Source organism: Callorhinus ursinus, unplaced genomic scaffold, assembly GCF_003265705.2.
Source record: "Callorhinus ursinus isolate GAN/ISIS: 27379988/994484 unplaced genomic scaffold, GSC_fseal_2.0 scaffold9, whole genome shotgun sequence".
NCBI lineage: Eukaryota > Metazoa > Chordata > Mammalia > Carnivora > Otariidae > Callorhinus > Callorhinus ursinus.
In genome coordinates, this window is record NW_027397071.1 from 7,811,412 (window position 1) to 7,831,744 (window position 20,333).

Genomic DNA, 20,333 nt, shown 5'->3' on the forward strand with positions numbered 1-20,333 from the left:
ATGAAGGCAATGAAAATAAAAGCAAATACTTGGAGCTCATACTATAAAACAGGCATTATGCCAAGTGATTTATAATCATTACCTCATTTGATCATTACAAGCACCCTATGATATACTAATGTCATCACACAGCAGTCATTTAAAGATGAGAAAAATAAGGCTCAAAATAATCCTAAAGATTTTTGTCAACAGCCCCTTGATATGTTAAAATACTAATAAAAGGCAAAAACAATTTTGATAAAAATTAAAGACTATGGTGCCAAGAGACAAAGTCTTACATAAACCCAGAGAAATACCCATTTTAACTAAAATTCTGGATTTAAAATACCTTTTTTAAAAAAAGCAGTAATAGGGTAATCCTTACCTCAATATAGGGAGAAGATACCCAACATACACATTCTGTAGGTGAACCTGACATACAACGTAAGAGTGGTATGTGGGCATGAAGTACATCACAGGTTGTTGGAAGCATATAAGAAAATTTAAGAAGCCCTACATTTAGATAATTTGTTCTTAATCAGAATAATTAATTTTACTCAGAGGAATTATTCAGATGACAAAACCTGTTCACTAACTAAAATCTATCAGAAAAAGAGAAAACATCCTTACCGTTCCCGCTGTGTCCAGGATTTCGAGCATACACTGTTGGCAATCTACTTCAACTTGCTGTTGGGGAAGGGAGGAAAAATGAAAGAGTAATATCAAAATCAAAATGTCAGTCTGTCTTCCTGCCACCTCTTCACTCCAAATACCTATTAACAACTACAAAGCCTTTTCTCTAGGAGTTTGCTATATTAGCTGAGACTTAACTTGGTACTATAATAAAGAACAGGAGATCTCAAGCATGTTCTATTAATACTACAGAAGCCAGGACTGTTAATGCTGAGTTTAGATATTTTCTGACCACTATAAACTGAGCAATGATTTTTGCTATTATTAGAAGGTAATGGTCACAGTCTCCAATTTAAGAAAAACTGCAACAAACAGGTATAGTTCTAACAGAAATAAAAATGTATAAAAATATGTATATCTGTATTATCTTCAAAGGAAACAAAGCACAAAAGTATTAAATAGCTCAAAATGCAGACAAGATTTTAAAGAAAATTTTACTAAAATATGCCCCAAATTTAATATAGGAAAATTTTAAGAGATAAGGGGAAAGCAGAGGTGCTAAAATGAGTAATACTAAGCTCATACAGTCCTCAAGGCTTTAAGGAAAAGGTATGTCTTTGGAAAAGCTATGTGCATAAGGTGAAATTGTATATACTGAATTGTATTTCCCCAGTGTTTTATAAAGTAAGAGAAGGTTGCCCTAAAAGAAGTATCAACTATCAACTGTGTGGAAAATTTTTAATAAAGAAGTGATTAAGAAAAGTCCAATCTTCAACATTCTAGGTACAGATCTGTTTGTAGTTACAGCTTTAGCCAGCAACTTGTTTGGGAGCAATTTTAGTACGGCAACACTGTCTTCTAAAAATAAGTGTATTAAACATAAGGCCTATTTTAAATTCTTCTGCGTCAGATCAGGGATTGCTGAGATGCACCACTGATGGACCTACAAACTCACTGTCACACCACTTACAGGACTGCTGTAGTAATCTGCACAATCAGTAAGTGGGCATGCTCAGGGAATAATGAATTAGGTCTGTAGTTTCTCAATGTACCTGGAACACAACTTTATTTCCAATTTGCAGATAACGAAACTGCTCTGCCAGTATGGCTGGATGAGCTTACATAATTTAACAAAACTTGTAACACTATTAAAGGTAAATTCTACAACATTTAACAAAGTAATTCTTTCCTATTTGTTGAAAGGTAGGTTTAATCCTCTTCCTCCCCCCTTAATGTACTTGGGAAATAAAATCATGAAAATTCCTCATAATGTCAGTCTTATAATGAAATAAAATAGTATTTTGTCAAGACTACTGAAATTTTTTCTTTTGAATAATCTTTATGTTTCAGAACTTTAGCATTAGGGTCGCAATAAAATTGAGCAGAAAGTACAGTGTTTCCGTATACCCTTCTCCTGCTTCCCACTAGCCTCTCCTACCATCAGCCTTCCACACCGGAGTGGCACATTTGTTAGACCTGATGAACCTACGTAGAGACATCATTATCATGCAAACTCCACAGTGTACATTACGGGTTTACTCTTGGTGGTGTACACTCTATGGGTTGGGAAAATGTGTAATGACATGTATCTACCATTATAGTATCATACAGAATCCAGTATCTAATTTCTTATAGTCTAAAGATGAAATCCCTTAAAGTTATTCTAAAACTAAACAAAAATAAAAACTTTTGGTCACAGGATAACTTTGAGAATAAAAGCGATCTTAATTTTACTTCACAAAAAGAGTTGTCAAAAATGTACCTATTTATATGCAATTTTTCTAAATTAAAAAAAAAAACCCCTCTGCCAGGAAAATGTGTACACTAAAGAACAGACTACTAATCAGTCACAGAGTACAGGGCTCTCTGTAGCTAAGTAGTATTTAATGAGAAATAGTCTGTCCTCGTGAAATTTGTAAACACAGGTATGAAACATTTGTATCACGTCTCAAAATGTATTTTTAAAGAGCAATTCTATGGGTCAAGTTTTAAAGTCCTAAGGAACTACTGGTGAGCATGTGTACACAAGTTTCACATTTTACCTTTCTGTATGAATCTTCTATCGTTGGGTCATATTTTTCAACAAAAATTCCCTGAACAAACTGAACTGTCTAGAAAAAAAAAAAGCAGAGAAAAGTTAAGAACTTCACAGAAAAATCAACTCTTCTAGAATGCTACTTACACCCTCAGAAGTGATAAAGACTAAATGAAATTATGTGAAAATTTTGGGTAAACATGCAGACGTACGGTCTCGTTATTTTTCAATACAGGGATACACCCACAACTAAGAGAGCACATTGAGAAAGGAGGCGGTCATGTTAAAAAGCTGTCAACAATGCTGCAGCCAACTCCCCCTGTGAAATAATTACTATATTTTCTTAAGTTTCAAAATACAATGAAGACACAAATAAGGACACAGATCCAAATGAATGAAAAAATGAAAATTTATCAGTATTGAAACTCCAAATACCTCTTTACGCATCTATAGGAACTTTTATTTCATGCTCTTAAAGGAATAAACAAAAGGTTCTAAATCTTTGAAAATCTTTAAACAGCCTAATTGTGGGGGCAAAGAGAAAAGGAAATTAGAAAGTACCGAATTTACTAAATTTACAGTCACATTCAAGTTTCATGTTCTCCCTAGAAGTAGTTATTTTTCCCATTTGCCAGCTGAGATTCAAATATACAACCTTTCTGATTCCAAAGCCTTACTTTTTTCATTGGAAACTCATGCCTACTCATCTTTTTCAGGTTATGTACTTCTTTCTCTAAGATTTCTATAAATACAAACTTGAAACTAGGTAATTTATCATTTGGTAAATAAAAAGAAGTACGGAAGATGGTTGTGAAATATTGCCTGGACAGTTTTGAAACAAGGTCTGGCACACTGTCACCTAAAAGCAAGGAAGGGTAAGAATGTGGCCCGAGGTCACCTACACTTAAATTATGCACGATTTTAAGCTTGAGCTAAACACATTAGCTGGAATATAGTAAACTTCACCCTTCTTCCTCTAAGCTCCTGTTCTTCAAAGGAGACTCAGGATATAATTACACCAAAAACTTTAATCATTATTTTTATCAAGGATTTAATCACCTCATCTTCTTAGCACTACACAGAAGTCAAACACGGAAAACTTCCTAATATGCTTTATACTAGAACAGAGGTTCTCAAAATGTGGTCCAGAGCAGATGTTTAGGAAAAAACCTATTGTCCTCATAATAGCATGACATACTTGCTTTCTCTCATAAATGTACAGGGTTTTCCAAAGGGTATATAACATGCTACAGCTAGATACTAGACGCAGAAGCAGGTATGAGAACCCAAGTGCTTTCTCTAAGCGGTTGTTAGAGACTTGCAAAAATGAAAAACAATCTCCCATTTTTCACTTCCTTCTTCCTAAAGCAAGCTTTCATTATTTCTCTGAATCTCATCTCCTCAGTTCTCAGGGACATCTTACTCATTCATACCGACTTTTACACCTTCAGTTTTCCTGCTGGAGCCTCCTCTTCCTTCCTTACCTACTGTCCTTTCTGTGTTAGAATCTAAAACAGAGACCAGCCTGAAAATTCCCTGAGCAGATAAAACCAGTTTAGTCATGTAAACCAAAGCTTAATTTAGTCTATTTAGCAAAGCTAAATTGACCTGGTGGTCATTTCTTGCTTATGCCTCTGGAAATCAAAAGCAAAACTTACAGTTTCCCAAGGTTGATTTGAGGTAACCACTAATCAATTCTCTATCGTTTAAAGAAAATTCTAACACTATAACCAGTCACTGAAGAATAAAGTCACTGCTTTCTCACTCTATAAGCTGCTTTATAACAATACACCCCTGAGCCTCATTCCTTGTTCTGGTTTTGAACGTTCCCGGTTTGCAAACTGTCTTTTTGGTGTGTGCACAATAAACTAATTACTACTTCAATGATTCATTAATTTTACTTCTGTTATTTCTTGAACTTTTGACCCCTGTAACAATTATTCCCTTCCTCTCCTATGTCATCATTGTCCTTTCCACAGGATTACTGCCTCCAGCACACAAACCGTTTGCTCTACCCTCTCCCACCCAGAAATAAAAACTTCCCTTAACTCCACAACTCCTCCAGCTTCACCTCCCCTCTCTGTTCCCTCTCATAATCAAACTTTACCTGTCTACAATCATGGTTCTGTTTCTTCAGCACTCATTTACTCTTTAACCCACCCCAGCATGGTTATGGCACTATCACCTTACTGAAGCTTGCCTTTACCAAGTCCAGCTACCTCCATGTTTCTGTATCATCTCTTACCTCTCCTTTACTTGACTTCAAAGTAAAGCGGCTTTCCTTACATTCAAGTATAAGATATACTCTTCTATGCTGGATTCTTCAATCCTACCTACTCTTTAAAGGTTGAGAGGTACTCAGAGCTCAGTCCTGAATTCTTCTTTCTCTAGTCTCTTCCTAGACAATCTCACTTATTCCTATGGATTTTCATTTTCAATTATTTTATTTATTTTTGAAAAGGTAATCCCATGGACATAGGACAAAATACAAAAGACAAAAAAGAGTATGCAGTGGTAACCAACTCTACCTATCACCTTTGTTCCCAATTATCCATTTCCACCCCCAAGTAACCAGTATGTTATCTGTAGTTTATTTAACCTTGCAGAGATAGTCTCTACATTTTATACTATCTTCCCCCTTAGCCTCCTTTTTTTTCTTATCAAATGATAGTCTACACTGTTTGGTACCTTTTTTCCCCCTAAATAATACATCTTAGATATCACTATATATCAGTATATACAGAGCTGTTACATTCTTTTTAATAGTTATATATTATTCTACTCAAAATGTATACTGAAAAACTTACTTTCAACCAACCCCTACTGGTAGACATTTAGGTTGTTTCCAAACTCTTACCACTGTATGGAATGTTGCAATTGATATCCTTGACCATGTTATTTTGTATATATGAACTTATATGTGAAATTTCAAGAGACTTGCTGAATTGAAAGTTATATGCATTTATATTTATTTTTAAAGTTTTTTTTTTTTTTAAGTAATCTTTATACCCAATGTGGGACTCAACTCACGATCCCAAGATCAAGAGTCGCATGCTCTTCTGACTGAGCCAGCCAGGTACCCCGAATATATGCATCTAAAATGACAGATATTCTCATTCACCACAGAGGTACTAACTTACAGGTACTAATTTAAAAGTAACATAATTCTCATGAAATTAAATACCGCTGATATATTCATGGCGCCCCAAATCATATCACAAGTCTCTCTTAAGCTTATTATCTTGAGGATCCAATTACTTATTTGATGTATTTACTTTAACATCTCACATAACCAAATTTGACATGACTCTTGATTTTTACTCTCAGATCTACTCATTCTCCAGTGTTTCCCTTTTACTTAAATGATCCATCCATAAAATTAGTAGCTCAACAACTAGAAATTTGGGAATCATCCTCAACAGCTCCTTCTCTCCTAGTCCTCACATCACTCCAGCACCAAGTTATTTAATTCTCAAAACATCTACTTTTCTCTTCTTCGCTGGCACAGCCCCAGTATAAGGTTCCACAAACAATCAGGTTCAGCGTTAACTCCCAACTGGTCTCCCATGTCCACTCGGCTTCTCTTCTAAATTACTCCACACAGAACAAGGTATTCTGTTTAAAACATATATCCAATTCTGTCAACACCCCTCCCACCCCCGAAAAAAACACTTTCAATGGCTTCTCACTGTCATTAGGAGTAAGTTTCAAGTTGTTATATGGTCTTCAAGTCATGACGTGGTCCCTGCCTCTCACTTCATTCCTTCTACTTTCCTTCCAGTTCACTCCTGCCTTGGCAATTGTGACCTGTTCTCAGTTGTTCGAATGCTAATTGAGGTTCATTTGTCATAAGGGTCTCTCTTAACAGTCTGTACTTTTCTTTCAAAGTATCTCTCTCACAATTATAATGAGGCAGTTCTTCATTTAACTTTGTAATTATTGTATCTCCTTCACTATATGGTAAGCTCTAAGGGACTATGGCTGTTTTTGTTCACTCTAGGCTGTAACCCTAGAGTTGACAGTGTAGAAGTTCAATAAATATTTACTAAATAAACAAAAACTAACTTCATTTCACTTAAGTCTGGGGTGGGAGCAGGGTAGGACTTATCTACTAGTATCTGAAATAATCAGTCCTCCTCACCTGGAATGTAAGTTCCTTAAAAAATGAGAACAATCTTATTCCTCTTTGAATCACAATCACAGAGTGCTTAGAACATGGTAGGCAGCCAGTAACTATTTTGCTAAGTGAAAGAATGAATGAGCCACCATTGTACACACGGTACACGTGTGTGGTTACTGAATGAATCTCTGTCCCCTGTAGGCCAGACACTAAGCATATAAAAAATACTGCCACCTTTTCTCACTGATGACTAAATGTCTAAGGCAAGCAAATATCAATGTTCTTCTTGTACTATACTAATTAAGTTAGTTAGGTGGCTAACTTACCAGAGCGGACTTCCCCACGCCTCCTGAACCAAGGACCACTAGCTTGTACTCACGCATGATGTGGTCTGTTTAAATACTGACAATCTGGGGAAAAAAACAAAAACCTAAAGATTAATAAACATGCTAAGAATAGCCAAGAATGTGCAACTGTTACATGAAATATATGGTATTCTGTTTTTTGTTTGCTTTTTCCTTTAAGACTATTAAGAGGAAGACAGGCACACAGTAGATGTGTGCAGATTCTAAGCTAAATTTATAGGACTACTGCCAGGCACTTTAATTCATTAAAGATCATCTTTGACTAGGCATCAATCACCATTAGAGCCTATTCATGTTACTTGTAAGTAACTGTTACTTATAAGTGACTGACCAGAAAATAAGGTGATTAAAACTAGTAGTTGTCTTGTAACTACAATCACGAACCTAATTCTTTATAAAGCTATTGTTTAAACGACTAACACACTTTTTTGAAAAATTCACTCATTAGCATTAAAGTATATGCTATTTTATTTGCTTAAAATATCATGGTAATTATATACTATTTTGATCATTATTCTATCATAGCTGAACCACGTAAAATGTTACCTTGAAAATTATTAGGATACGAAAGGGATAGTATTAATGAAATTGTTAAAACTCTATACATAGGTATTAGCAATATACTCCATAAGGCCCAAATTGCTAGAAAGAATAAAAAAAAAGAAATATAAACTTTATTTTTTTTTTTTTATCTCCAGTTATCTTAAGAGGTAAAAAGGCAGGAAAGAATTTCTAATGGCCATGATGGAATAAGTACGAATGGACTTTCTATCCCACAGTAAAAACCAAAGCCAGATAAAATACGTGAAACAACTGTTTTCAGACATGTGACAATAAGCAGTATAGGATTACGATCTCTGAGTGACGTGACAAAATGAAGTGAGGCCTACACCTGCCTTGGCTTTCTGCTTGGAGGCACTTTTCAGACTGTGGTACACAGAGGAAGAACTCAAGCAGAGACCAGAATGTGTATCAGAGAAGAGGGAGTTAAGCACAGAAAATTCCAGAAATCTGCACAGGGCTTCACTTGAGTCTCTGACCAAACATTAAGCAGAGCATGCAGGATGAAACTCCATGAGGTAAAGGCAAAGAATAAATATGGATCTATAAGCTGAACAATTCCAGGGTGCTGAGAAATATTGGGAGTTTTGGTCAGGAAAGTTCCCCTTGTTGAAAAACAGGCAATTCACTTGAAATCCCAGAAGATTCATTGACTTCTTGAGAAGATATGCAAGACAGAAGAAAAAGGAACATCTTTAAAATGCTTCAAGAAGGGCACCTGGGTGGCTCAGATGGTTAAGTGTCTGCCTTCGGCTCAGGTCATGGTCCCAGGGTCCTGGGATCGAGTCCTGCATTGGGCTCCCTGCTCCTTGGGAGCCTGCTTCTCCCTCTGCCTCTCTGTCTCTCTCTCTCTCTGTCTCTCACGAATAAAAAAAAAAAAAAAAAGTTTAAAAAAAATAAAATAAAAATAAAATGCTTAAAGAAGGGGTGCCTGGGTAGCTCAGTCGGTTAAGCATCAGGCTCCTGGTTTCTGCTCAGGTCATGATCTCAGGGTCCTAAGATCGAGCCCTGTGTCAGGCTCTGTGCTCAGTGTGGAGTCTGCTTCTCCCTTTCCCTCTGCTCACCCCCGCCCCCTGTGCTCTCTCTCAAATAAATGAAATCTTTAAAAAAATAAAATAAAATGCTTAAAGAAAAAAATGGCCAATCTAGAATGCTAAATACAATGAATCTATCCTTCCAAAATGAAAGTGAAAGTTTTTTTTTTTTTCAGGAAGGAAGGAAGGAAGGAAAAGGAAATGAAAGGAAACAAAAGAAGGAAAGAGAGAAGGAAGAAGGAAAAGCTGGGGAAAAAAATTTTACCAGTACCATTTAAAAAAAAGCAAAGGAAGTTCTTCGGGTAGAAGAAAACGGTAACAGACAGAAATTTGGATCTATATAAAGGAATGAAGATTACAAAAGGAATAAAAAGTACCAAAAATGGTGAATGAGAGTAAATCTACAAGACCTTTTTGACCACTTAAAGCAAAACTAAATAACAATGTACTACAAGGTTTTACAACACACACAGAAGTAATAGTACAATAATACCACAATAATAGCACAAAAAAAGGAAGGGGACTGGAAGTATATTGTTCAAGGTTCTTACAGTGTATTTGTAGTAGTATAGTATTATTTGAAGATAAACTGTCATATGTTAAAGATACATACTGTAAAACCCAGAGCAGCCAATGAAAACAAACTGATTCATCCAAAAAACAGAAAAAATACAAAAAAGCAAAAAAGAACAAAGAAAAGATGTGAAAAATATAAAGCAAACAGCAGGAGAGCAGAATTAAAAGGCAACCACACCATTACATTAAATGTAAATCATCTATTCCAATATTCCAAAATTCCAATTCAAAGTCAAGATAAGAAAGCAAGACCTAACCATGTTGTCTTCAAGAAACAAACTTTAAAGATACAAGGAAAGTTAAAAGTAGTATTTGTTGGTGACAAAGCAACAGTTGCTGCTAATATCACTACTGTGGTTTGTTGCCTGCACTCAAAAGAGAAACAGATACTAGAGGTTAAGGAAAAATAAAGATTTTTTTTTTTTCTATACAAGTGTTGGGGACCCTAGATTATGAATCCCTACCTCCTCCAAGCAGTTAACATTTTGGTTACTCTAATCAAACTCAAACTTTTTGGTTTCACATCTTCTTTATACACTTTTATATTCTTAAGAGTTTACATTTACATGGATTCTCAGGAATGGATGTTGGATTTTTTCCAAATACTTTTTCTGCATCTATTGGTATTATGCAGTTTTTCTTTTTCTTCCCACTAATATGTCTGCTCTTTCCACTTCTATTCAACACTGTTCTAAGCTAGATATAGTAGGGTCTAGCCTATGCAAAAGAAAGAAGTAAAATTGTCTTTATTCACAGATAACATGATCCCATATGTACATAATACACAAAAAGAGCTACCAGACTTACAGGTGAATTTAGCAAGATTTCAGGATAAGAGATTGATACAAAAAAAATAGTAACTATTATATTTGTATATATTCTTAAAGAACTGAAAAATGTCATTTAAAAAATACCATTTACCATAGTATCTAATAAGAAATAAAATACTTAAAAGATGAATTTAACAGAATATGTGCAAGGCTTATATATTGAAACTACAAAACATGGCTCGGAGAAATTTAGGACATAGTAATTAGAGAGATGTGCCATATTTTATTAAGATATGTCCATATTATTGTTAAGATGTCAATTCTCTCCAAGCTGGGTCTACAGATTGAATGCAATCCCAATCAGCGGGTTTCTTTTTTGTTAAAATTGACAAGATAACTTTAACATTTTTTTTTGAAAATGCAAGTAACTTAGTATAGTTAGCAGTTCTGAAAAAGAAAAAAAAGTGTTACACTAACCTGATTTTAAGACATAATATAAAACTACAGTAATAAAGACATTGTTACTGTCATAAAGACAAACAGATCAGTGGCACCAAATTAAATCCAGAAATAAAACCACATATATATTTTCAGTTCATTTTTGATCGAGGGACTGTCATACCCATCCTTCAAGATAACCCCCCAAGGATCCTGGCCTCCTGGTATTCATAACCTGTACTGTTCACTCTCAGTTTTCATATCCTTGTATAGTTTCTTCCTAAGATTGGTTGTGTGACCAATAGAATAAGTGACCATATGTGACCTCCTTTAAAAGGCACTGCAGCTTATACCCTGGTCTCTGGGATCATTCTCTCTAAGAGAAGCCACTCTTCAGGTCATGAGGACATTTAATCAGCAGCCCTTCAGAGAGGCCCAACTGGAGAGGAACTGAGGACTCCTACCAACAGCACACTTTACCAAACATGTGAGTGAGCCCCCTTCAGAAGGGTATCTTGCAGTTCTAGTCAAGCCTTAATTTAGAGGATTGCAATCTTATGAGACCATGAGCCAGAACCTTACAGTCAAGCCACTCCCAACCCCTGATCCACAGAAACTGACAATAAATGATTAATGTTGCTTTAAGCCCAGTAAGATTTATGTTAATCTGTTACATAGGAATAGATTGTTTAAGATAGGGGCAAAAGTAATTCAGTATGTAAAAGACAGTCTTTTGAACAAGTCAAGCTGGAAAAAAATAAATTTCAACTCTTACCTTTTTCATAATAGCCAAAATCTAGAAACAACCCAAGTATCCATCAAGAAGTGAATGGATAAATTGTGGTATGTCCAATCAATAGAATACTACTCAGTAATAAAAAAGAACAAACTACTGACAGTTTCAATAAGATGGATGAATCTCAAAAAACACTCAGCAAAATACACAAAAGAGTGACTACTTTATGATTCCACTTATATTAATTCTAGAAAAGACAAAACCAAGTTATAGTGCCAGAAAGTTACTTGAGGCCAGTAGTGGGGCAGGGGTGATGACTATAAAGGAGCATAAAGGAATTTTTCTGGGTGACAGAAATGATCTGTACTTTGACAATGGTGGTGGTTACATAGGTATTTCCATTTATCAAATCTTACTGAATTGTACATTTTTTAAAAAAGATTTGAGAGAGAGCGTGCACAAGCAGGGGAGGGGGGCAGGGGGCCGGCAGCTGGGGCAGAGGAAGAGGGTGAGATCATGACCTGAGCTGGAGGCAGATGCTTAACTGACCAAGTCTCCGAGGTGCCCCCTTTCTGAATTGCATATTTAAAATAAGTACATTTTAGGAACCCTCATGCACTGTCTATGGGAATGCAGACTGGTGCAGCCACTTTAGAAAACGGTATGGAGGTTCTTCAAAAAATTAAAAACAGAATTACCATATGATTCAGTAATTCCATTACTGGGTATTTACCCAAAGAATATGAAAACCCTAATCCGAAAAGATATGTGTACCCTTATGTTTATTGCAGCATTATTTACAAATAGCCAAATTATGGAAGCAATCAAAGTGTCCATCAATAGGTGAATGGATAAAGAAGATGTGGTATATATAGACAATGGAATATTAGTCCTAAAAAAGAATGAAATCTTGCCATTTCCAACAACATGAATGGATCTACAGAGTATAATGCTAAGTGAAGTAAGTCAGAGAAAGAGAAATACCATATGATTTCACTCATATGTGGAATTTAAGAAACAAAATAAATGAACAAAGGAAAAAAGACAAACAAACCAGACTCTTAAATATAGACAACTGACGTTTCCAGGGGGGAGGTGGGTGGGAGGACGGGGGAAATAGGGAAAGGAGATTAAGAGTACACTTATCACAATAAGCACTGTAATGTACAGAATTGTTGATCACTGTATTATACACCTGAAACTAATATAGCACTGTATGTTATACTGGAATTAAAATTTAAAAATAAATAAAATTTTAAAAATTTAAAAGGAAAAAAAACAGGGACATTTTATTACATGTAAATTGTAGCTCAATAGAATTAATTTAAGAAAATCCAATGCGGAAAAAGGGAAATTTCTCAGAATACATTACATATACAGTTTTATAAACTGAATGTGTCGCCCCCCAATATGATATTAAGAGGTGGGGCCTTTGGGAAGTAATTAGGATTAGAAGAAGATTAGATGACCAGATTAGTGCCCTTAATAAGAGTCCCAAGAGCTTGCTTCTCTCACTCTCCACCAAGTGAAGAAACAGACAGCCACCTGTAAGTCAGGAAGCAGGTCCTCCTCAAACACCTGATTTTCCAGTGCTTAATCTTGGACTTCCCAGCCTCTAGAACTATGAGAAATAAATTCGTTGTTGAAGCCACCTAGTCTATGCTAATTTGTTCCAGCAGCCCTTACTAAGAAACATAGTAAGGATAAATTATAGTAGACTATGCAACAGACATGGCAGCAGGTTATGATTGCTGTTCTGAATCAAAAAACATTTACAAAGTATCTCCCAGGTACCAGTTCTGTATTAGGTGCAAGGGACACAAAAATGAAAAGTATGTTTCCCATCCTCAAAGAGCTCATGGAGGAGGAAAAAATAAGTAACTACAATATGATGTGAACACGTTTGTGTGTGTGTGTGTGTGTGTGTGTGTGTGTGTGTGTGTGTGTGTGTGTGCTTCTCTGCTTTTACAGAACAGAGATTAAAAGGTTGGGGAAGGATGGAGAAACAGAGGAGAGAGCAGTTAGTTTTTCAACGGAGGTTACATAACAACTAAATGAAAAACTGAATAGGAATGTTCCAGGTAAGTAGGGAAGGGCATTCTAAGGAGAGGAAACAGCTTGAGCAAATACTCTAAATCACTGAATACACAAGATCCAGGGAATACCCCACAGCTGGGTGTGGCCAGAACAGAACTTGTTTAAAAGCAAGGTATGGAGGGGCGCCTGGGTGGCTCAGTCGTTGGGCGTCTGCCTTCAGCTCAGGTCATGATCCCAGGGCCCTGGGATTGAGCCCCACATCGGGCTCCCTGCTCAGCGGGAAGCCTGCTTCTCTCTCTCCCATTCCCCCTGCTTGCGTTCCCTCTCTCGCTGTGTCTTTCTCGGTCAAATAAATAAATAAAATTAAAAAAAAAAAAGCAAGGTATGGAAAATGGAGCAGGGTACGGAGACTGGGTTATGCTTGCAAAGGCACTTATGTAAAAGAGTCTACAATTTATCTAGTAAGCAATGGGGAGAAAACAGTTTTTTTTTTTTAAGTAATACAGTCAGATATATATTCCAGAAAGACAACTGCTAACAGTATATAAAATGGACTGAAGGAGACACCAGAGGCAGGGAGAATAGTCAGGAAGCTATTGAAATAGCTCGGGTGGAAAATGACACAGGCCTGCATAGTGGCACCAGGGCTGATGAGGGGACAGTGGTTTTCTGAAGGTAAAACCAACAGGCCTCCATAGCTAGTTATAGGTTATTATTTATGGGAATGTAGAGGAATCAAGGATAACTCCTAAATATCTACTTTGGGTAAATTAGGTGGCCAAAAGGAGGTTTAAAAAGAAAGTTAATATTCCTGCCCAAAATTAAGTTTGAAATTCCTATGGGGAAAAGTAGGTAATATGTGGTATTTAAAACTCTTAAGTCTGGAAGCTCAGTAGAAACCAAAGGGCTAGAGGGTACAGACTTAGGAGTTGTTGTAAGCAATGTTAGTAGTTAAAACCACAGCAGATGAGATCAACCAAGGAGAATTTATTCGGTGAAAATAGAAGAAAGCTAAGAATTAAGCCCTGAAAAAAAGACCACATTTTACAATGTAGATGTACAGGAAACCAGACGAAAACATGAGCTAGAAGAGGTTTGTGCCGGACACTGATCATCCTATACCTATACCTGTATCAGGTGGTTCTCTTATTTCTATGAAAACGAAATTAAAACAAACACCTTGATTATCAAACACAAGAGCATATATATATCCAGGCAGATCTACAATTTTCTATAACCCTCCTCAGGTCCCTGGTGATTCTTAGCTGGGAACCACTGTCATTTTAACAAGATGTAAATACATCATCTCTCTAATCCGAAAATGTGTTATCTTTCAAGAGGGAATCCTAATATAGCAAGGCTCATTTATATTTCCCAAATTGCCTCCTAGGGCAACAGAATTTGGGAAAAGCACTCAGACATGGCCAAATTATTTTGGGTATTCTGCAACAACAAAATATTTGGCCCCTGTTCCTCAAATCAAGTAGTAAGATATTCAAATCCCAAAGTTACTTTTCATATATACTATATGTACAGAAAATTATTTTCTTTACACCTAACAAATACCATGGGTCATGAATGTATACACATACACACACATGCAAATACAAAAATAATATAGCTCAGATAAGAAAACACACACAAATACCCAATAAGGAATAACGTGGATTAATATTTTCTTTTGAAAGGGGTTAGTTCTAACTCATTACTGCCAAGTTAGAAAACCACTATGTTCTTCCAAGCAAATCCCATGCCTTTTTATGGAAATCTCTTGTGCCCTGCACTCCCAACACAGCACCAGAAAATTTCTCACTCTGGTTAAGATTCTCTGACAAATAAGGAGGACAAGAATAAACATTACACTTTGTTTAAATTTTAAGTCAATCTTGAGTTCCTAACATTATAGTCTAAGCTATAATACAATTTTTTCATTCTTCCTTCAGTAAAACTTTAAATTTCACAGAATAACATGACTGTCTTTGTAACACAAATCAATCCCAATTTTGTTTCAGTTTTTAAATAGGTAAGCTAATTAATTACAAGATGAAATAGTTTCTCCTACACAAATGAACCTACAAAACAAAGTTCATTTAAGGAAATTTGGTTGTGATGAGAAATTTCAGAGAAAAAATGTTTTACATTGAGAAACACTGAAGGTAGTTTTTTAACAAGCAGTTATATTGTTGATTATATTTACAGAAGCCATGAATATTTTATTTTATTTTATTTTAAAGATTTATTTACACATTTTAGAGAGGGGGGAGAGGCAGAGGGAAAGGGGAAGCAGACTCCCTGCTGAGCCTGGAGCCCAACGGAGCTCTATCTCATGACCCCAAGATCACAACCTGAGCTGAAAACAAAAGTCAGAAGCTCAACCAACTAAGCCATCCAGGCGCCCCAGAAGCCATGAATATTTTAAAACTGACAACTGACTACACATGCTGGGGGTGATGGTTAAGTAAATATGGAAATCATGGTAAGATTTAATCTCCTAAAATAAAGAACAATGTTCTTCACATTACATCATAATGGAAATTCAACTTTTTTGGTAACATGAAATCACATTATTATCTCATTGCAAGAATCTCTTCCTTGATACTTTCTCTTCTTGTTCTTCTCAAGATTAGCACTTTGGGGGTAGGATATATATAAAGTGATCAGACATCACGTATTTGTAAATGAAGTATATAAATTAGTCTTCACAGTCTAAAACCAGGCACATTCAGCCTAACAACATTCCTACCCCTTCCCATAATGAAAGGAGATAAGCTCTTATAAATAGAAGAGGCCAACAGGGATTCTCAAGAAGAGGAGACAATCACAGATTCGAGGAAAACAATTTGACAGAGGCAATGAATTCAACAAACAGAAGAACAAAAACCAAAGAAAACAGTTAAGAGGACCTAAAAAGCACTGTAAAAGAAATATCCCTAAAGAAACTCAGAAAGTTATCAAGTCTATGCAAAAGTTACACCAGAGATTTAGGAAATAAAATATATGACCATCAGAAAAGAACTCAGTAGATGAGCTGAAGTGAAAAATGGATATAGCTGAAAAGCAAGTCAGTGAAGCAATATACTGAACCTACCCAAAGAGTGCAGAACAAAAGGACAGAGAGATGGAATATATGAGAGAAAGAGGTAAGAAGGCTAAATCTCAAAGTTCCACCAGCTCTCTGACAGGACATCTAGAAACAGAAGAATTGAAGAAATAATAGAAAGACACTTCCCGAGCTAAACTAAGAAAATTAGGCATCTTCAGATTTAAAGTGCTCAGTGAATGCCAAACATAATAAATAACAACAAGATATTCACAACTGAACATACAGGAGTTGAAATTTCAAACCACTGAAAGTGAAGACAAAATCCCAAAAAGCTTCTACAGAGGAAAAATATATTCCCCTCCCTCTGAATATGGGCAGGTTTATTTTTTAAATTTTAAATTCAATTAATTAACATATCCTGTATTATTAGTTTCAGAGGAAGAGTTCAGTGATTCATCAGTTGCATATAACACCCAGTGCTCATGACATCAGGGGCAGGTTTATTAAATAAAATACAGCAGAAGTGATACTGTCTGACTTCTGATGCTAGAAAGGGTGGCCAGAGCCTCCTCCTGGATCTCTCTTTTGGGAGCCATGCCATTGGGCCCAGAGCTGTCAGGATGCCCTGAAGCCACCACTTTAGAGACTGTCGGGACAGAGAGAGTTGCGTGAGGAGCCCTCAAAGTTTCAGTACCCACAGATCTGTGAATAAAGATTTTAAGATGATCCCAGACAGCCACCATCTTGACTGCAACACCTTGAAAAACCTTAGGCCAGATCCACCCAGCTGAACCACTTCCTATTTCCATACTCTAGAAAACTAATGGGTGAGAATACATGGTTACTGCTTTAAGCCACTACAGTTTGGAATGGTTTAATAACTAAATATAGCAGGAAGAAAAGAAAATATAAAGGAACAAAGAACAGACGGACAAATTGAAATGGAAAGATGTCAAACGATGCAAATACATCAGTAATTACATTAATAAATATTCAATAGGAAAGAAAATTAAAACACAAGGCAAAATACATAGTGTAAAAGTTGACACAACTAAAGGGAAAACTAGAGAAATACACAGCCATGATTAGATTTTAACATGATTCTCAGGAACTGACAGAAGAGGAAGATAAAATCAGTAACAAAGATTTGACCAAATAATGAATCAACTTAACCCAATAGTCATATATACATATATATTATATATATATATATATATATAGAACACCATACCTAACAACTGCAAATGACACATTTTTTTCAAGTGTACATGGATCATTTATTATTTAATTTTTTAAGAAGACATTTTTTTTAGAGAGAGATAGAGAGTGCACACCTGTGAGCAGCAGGAGGGGCAGAAGGAGAGGGAGAGAATCCTCAAGCAGACTCCCTGCTGAGCTAGAAGCAGGGCTCAATCCCAAGACCCTGAGATCATGACCTGAGCTGAAACCAAGAGTCAGATGCTTAACCAACTGAGCCACCCAGGCTCCCCATACTTTTTATTTTTAATTTTCCTAAGATTTTATTTTTAAGTAATCTCCACACCCAATGTGTGGCTTGAATTTATAACCCTGAGATCAAGAGTCACACATTCTACAGTCTGAGCCAGCCAGGTGTGCCTGGATCACTTACTAGTAAGGACATGCTGGGCTCAACTAATTTCAAAGAACTGAAATCACAGAGTATTCTAACCATAATGCAATCAAACTAGAAATCAATACAACAAAAATATAACTACATAATCACAGAATGTTTGTAAGCTAAACAACACAGTTCTAAATAATACATTGGTCAAAGAAGAAATCAAAATGGAAAGTAAGCAATTAGAACTAAATGACAATAAAAAATACATATTAAAACTTACAGGTATGGGTATGCCAACAAAAAAAGGAAAACGATTCAAGAAACAAAAAGGCGTTAAGAATAAGAAATCATGGCAAGCAGAGCAGTCAAAATTATGGCTAGTCAAGATTATTGCTGTAAAATATGTACAAAAACTTGGAAATAAAACTCCATGATTATCTCCACACTGGTTAGAGAGGAGTTAGGAAGGAAAGTTAAGGCATGTTGAAGTTTTTCTCTTGCTTGGGGAAAAAAAAATAAGATATTGAATCTCTCTACATATTGAAAAAATATAAATTTAGACAGATGAAAAATACAACTAGATTATATATAATTTAAAAATCACTAAAGGAAAAATGGGCAAGAAAACCTGACCAATTCAACCAAAAGTTAGAAAATGAAAAATAAACAACAGGAAAGAAAGGTAAACAAAAGATAACAGGAATAAGACAAAAGAGATCAGTAGTCCTGATACAATAAAAAGAAGTCCTCCTAAATCCTAAGTTTACAAACCACAAATGATAAAACCTTATTTTATGAAGTCTAGGATGACAAATATAAGACCTGTTAAACAATACATTTAACTTCCATGTAGCAAATCTTATGACATGTTGTATGAATAGCTGGTTTTGTCTTTTCTTGTTTTACATACTGAAGTCAGTATTCAACAACAGCATGCCTGAATTATAGTAGGTGTTTCTTTTCTGGAAATTCAGTCTAAAAATATCTCTAGATATGGTCATCTAAGCCCTTTGAACTCTACCTTCATAAAATAGTCCATTCCATTTCTGGGTAACCTAATTGTTATAATGTTCTTTACACCGTTCACCATTCTATTTCCTTGTAGTGGCCATTTACTGGGTCTGTCCTCTGATGCTAAACAGAATAAAGAGAATTCCTCTTCATAAGTCCATATCCCTCAAATATTTGAAGACAGTTATTTTCCCCCATCTCTAATATCCTCTTTTTCAAATAGCAATCCTATTTCCTTTTTCAAATGGTAAAGTTTCAAATTCTATAGTCATTCTCGTCTTCTCTGCAAAAGTTTTAGTTCTTACTCTCTCTTAAAAGTATTATGTGCTAATTAGTACTATTAGCAGGCATTACTGAAAAGCTTAAAATAAAAAAAAAAGCAGTCACTGTATCCCCTTTAACTTACAACAGCTACTTCAAACTTCTAACTTCTTTGAATGTTCTCCTCCATATTTCTTTTCTTTAAAAAAAGATTTTTTTTTTTTTTTTTTTAGAGAAAGAGAGAGCACATGATGGGGGGGGGAGTGTACAGCAGAGGGAGAGAATCTCAAGCAGACTCCTCATTGAGCGAGGAGCCCACCATGGGGGCTCAACCTCAGGACCCATGAGATCATGACCTGAGCCAAAATCATGAGTCAGAGGCTTAACCAACTGAGCCACCCAGGCACCCCAGTAACACGTTTTAAAAAAACAATTTTAAGAATACAAGGTTTCTACAGTTTCTTATATTCTTGCATTTCCTGCTGAATGACACTTCCTCACTTTTTTATATATTAAAAAGGAACACAAATTCTGTTTTAAAAGAAACTCATCCGTCAATTATGCCCAAGTAAATCTTTACCAAAATCTTAATACTGTATGACTTAAGTAAGGTTTGACTGAGACAATCAACCCATTCACTGCACCCTTGAAATTCTCCAAAAATTCAAGTGAAGGATTAAAATATTTAATCCAACCCTCTTATTCAGGAAAGCAAATTTGACAAGTGGTTTTGAAAAGCTTAATATACTATTATGACAACACATGCAATAAACTACCATTGAAATTATTCCTTAAACAAAAAGTTACTTAGGTATACTTTTTTATAATAATCCTATAGCATCTGTGGTTGTAGCTCCTCTTTCATTCTTAATCCTCTGGGTTTTTTTGATTGATCTTACCAGGTCTGTCGTTTTCTAGGAATCAACTTTGGCTTTGTTCATCCTTTAAGCTTGTTTTTTATTTCTTTAATATCTGATTTTATGTCTATTTCTTCATCCCCTTCTTTATTCTGTTCTTTTTCTAATTTAGTTTGGATGCCTGGCTCTTTAATTTTCAGCCTTTCTTCTTTTCTAATTAATATCTCAAACCCTCCATCAGGGATCACATCTTAGAGTATGTCTTTTTGAAGTTGTCTTAGAGATGTTCTATTGG

At 35.6% G+C, this 20,333-nt stretch overlaps 1 protein-coding gene across 7 annotated transcripts in view; it reads right to left on the minus strand.

Annotated features, from left to right (window-relative positions):
- RAP1A (RAP1A, member of RAS oncogene family) overlaps positions 1–20,333 on the minus strand; it is a 75,026-nt gene that overhangs the window by 13,092 nt on the left and 41,601 nt on the right. For 3 of the 7 annotated variants that reach the window (XM_073896141.1, XM_073896144.1, XM_073896143.1), the window contains 3 exons: positions 7,094–7,177; positions 2,655–2,723; positions 610–666 (listed from right to left, as the gene is read on the minus strand). In XM_073896141.1, the coding sequence (XP_073752242.1) occupies positions 610–666; positions 2,655–2,723; positions 7,094–7,150 (183 nt within the window). In that variant the 5' untranslated portion in view covers positions 7,151–7,177. The remainder of the gene's footprint in view (positions 1–609; positions 667–2,654; positions 2,724–7,093; positions 7,178–20,333) is intronic. The other 4 variants (XM_073896147.1, XM_073896145.1, XM_073896146.1 and 1 more) reach the window with 2 other exon arrangements.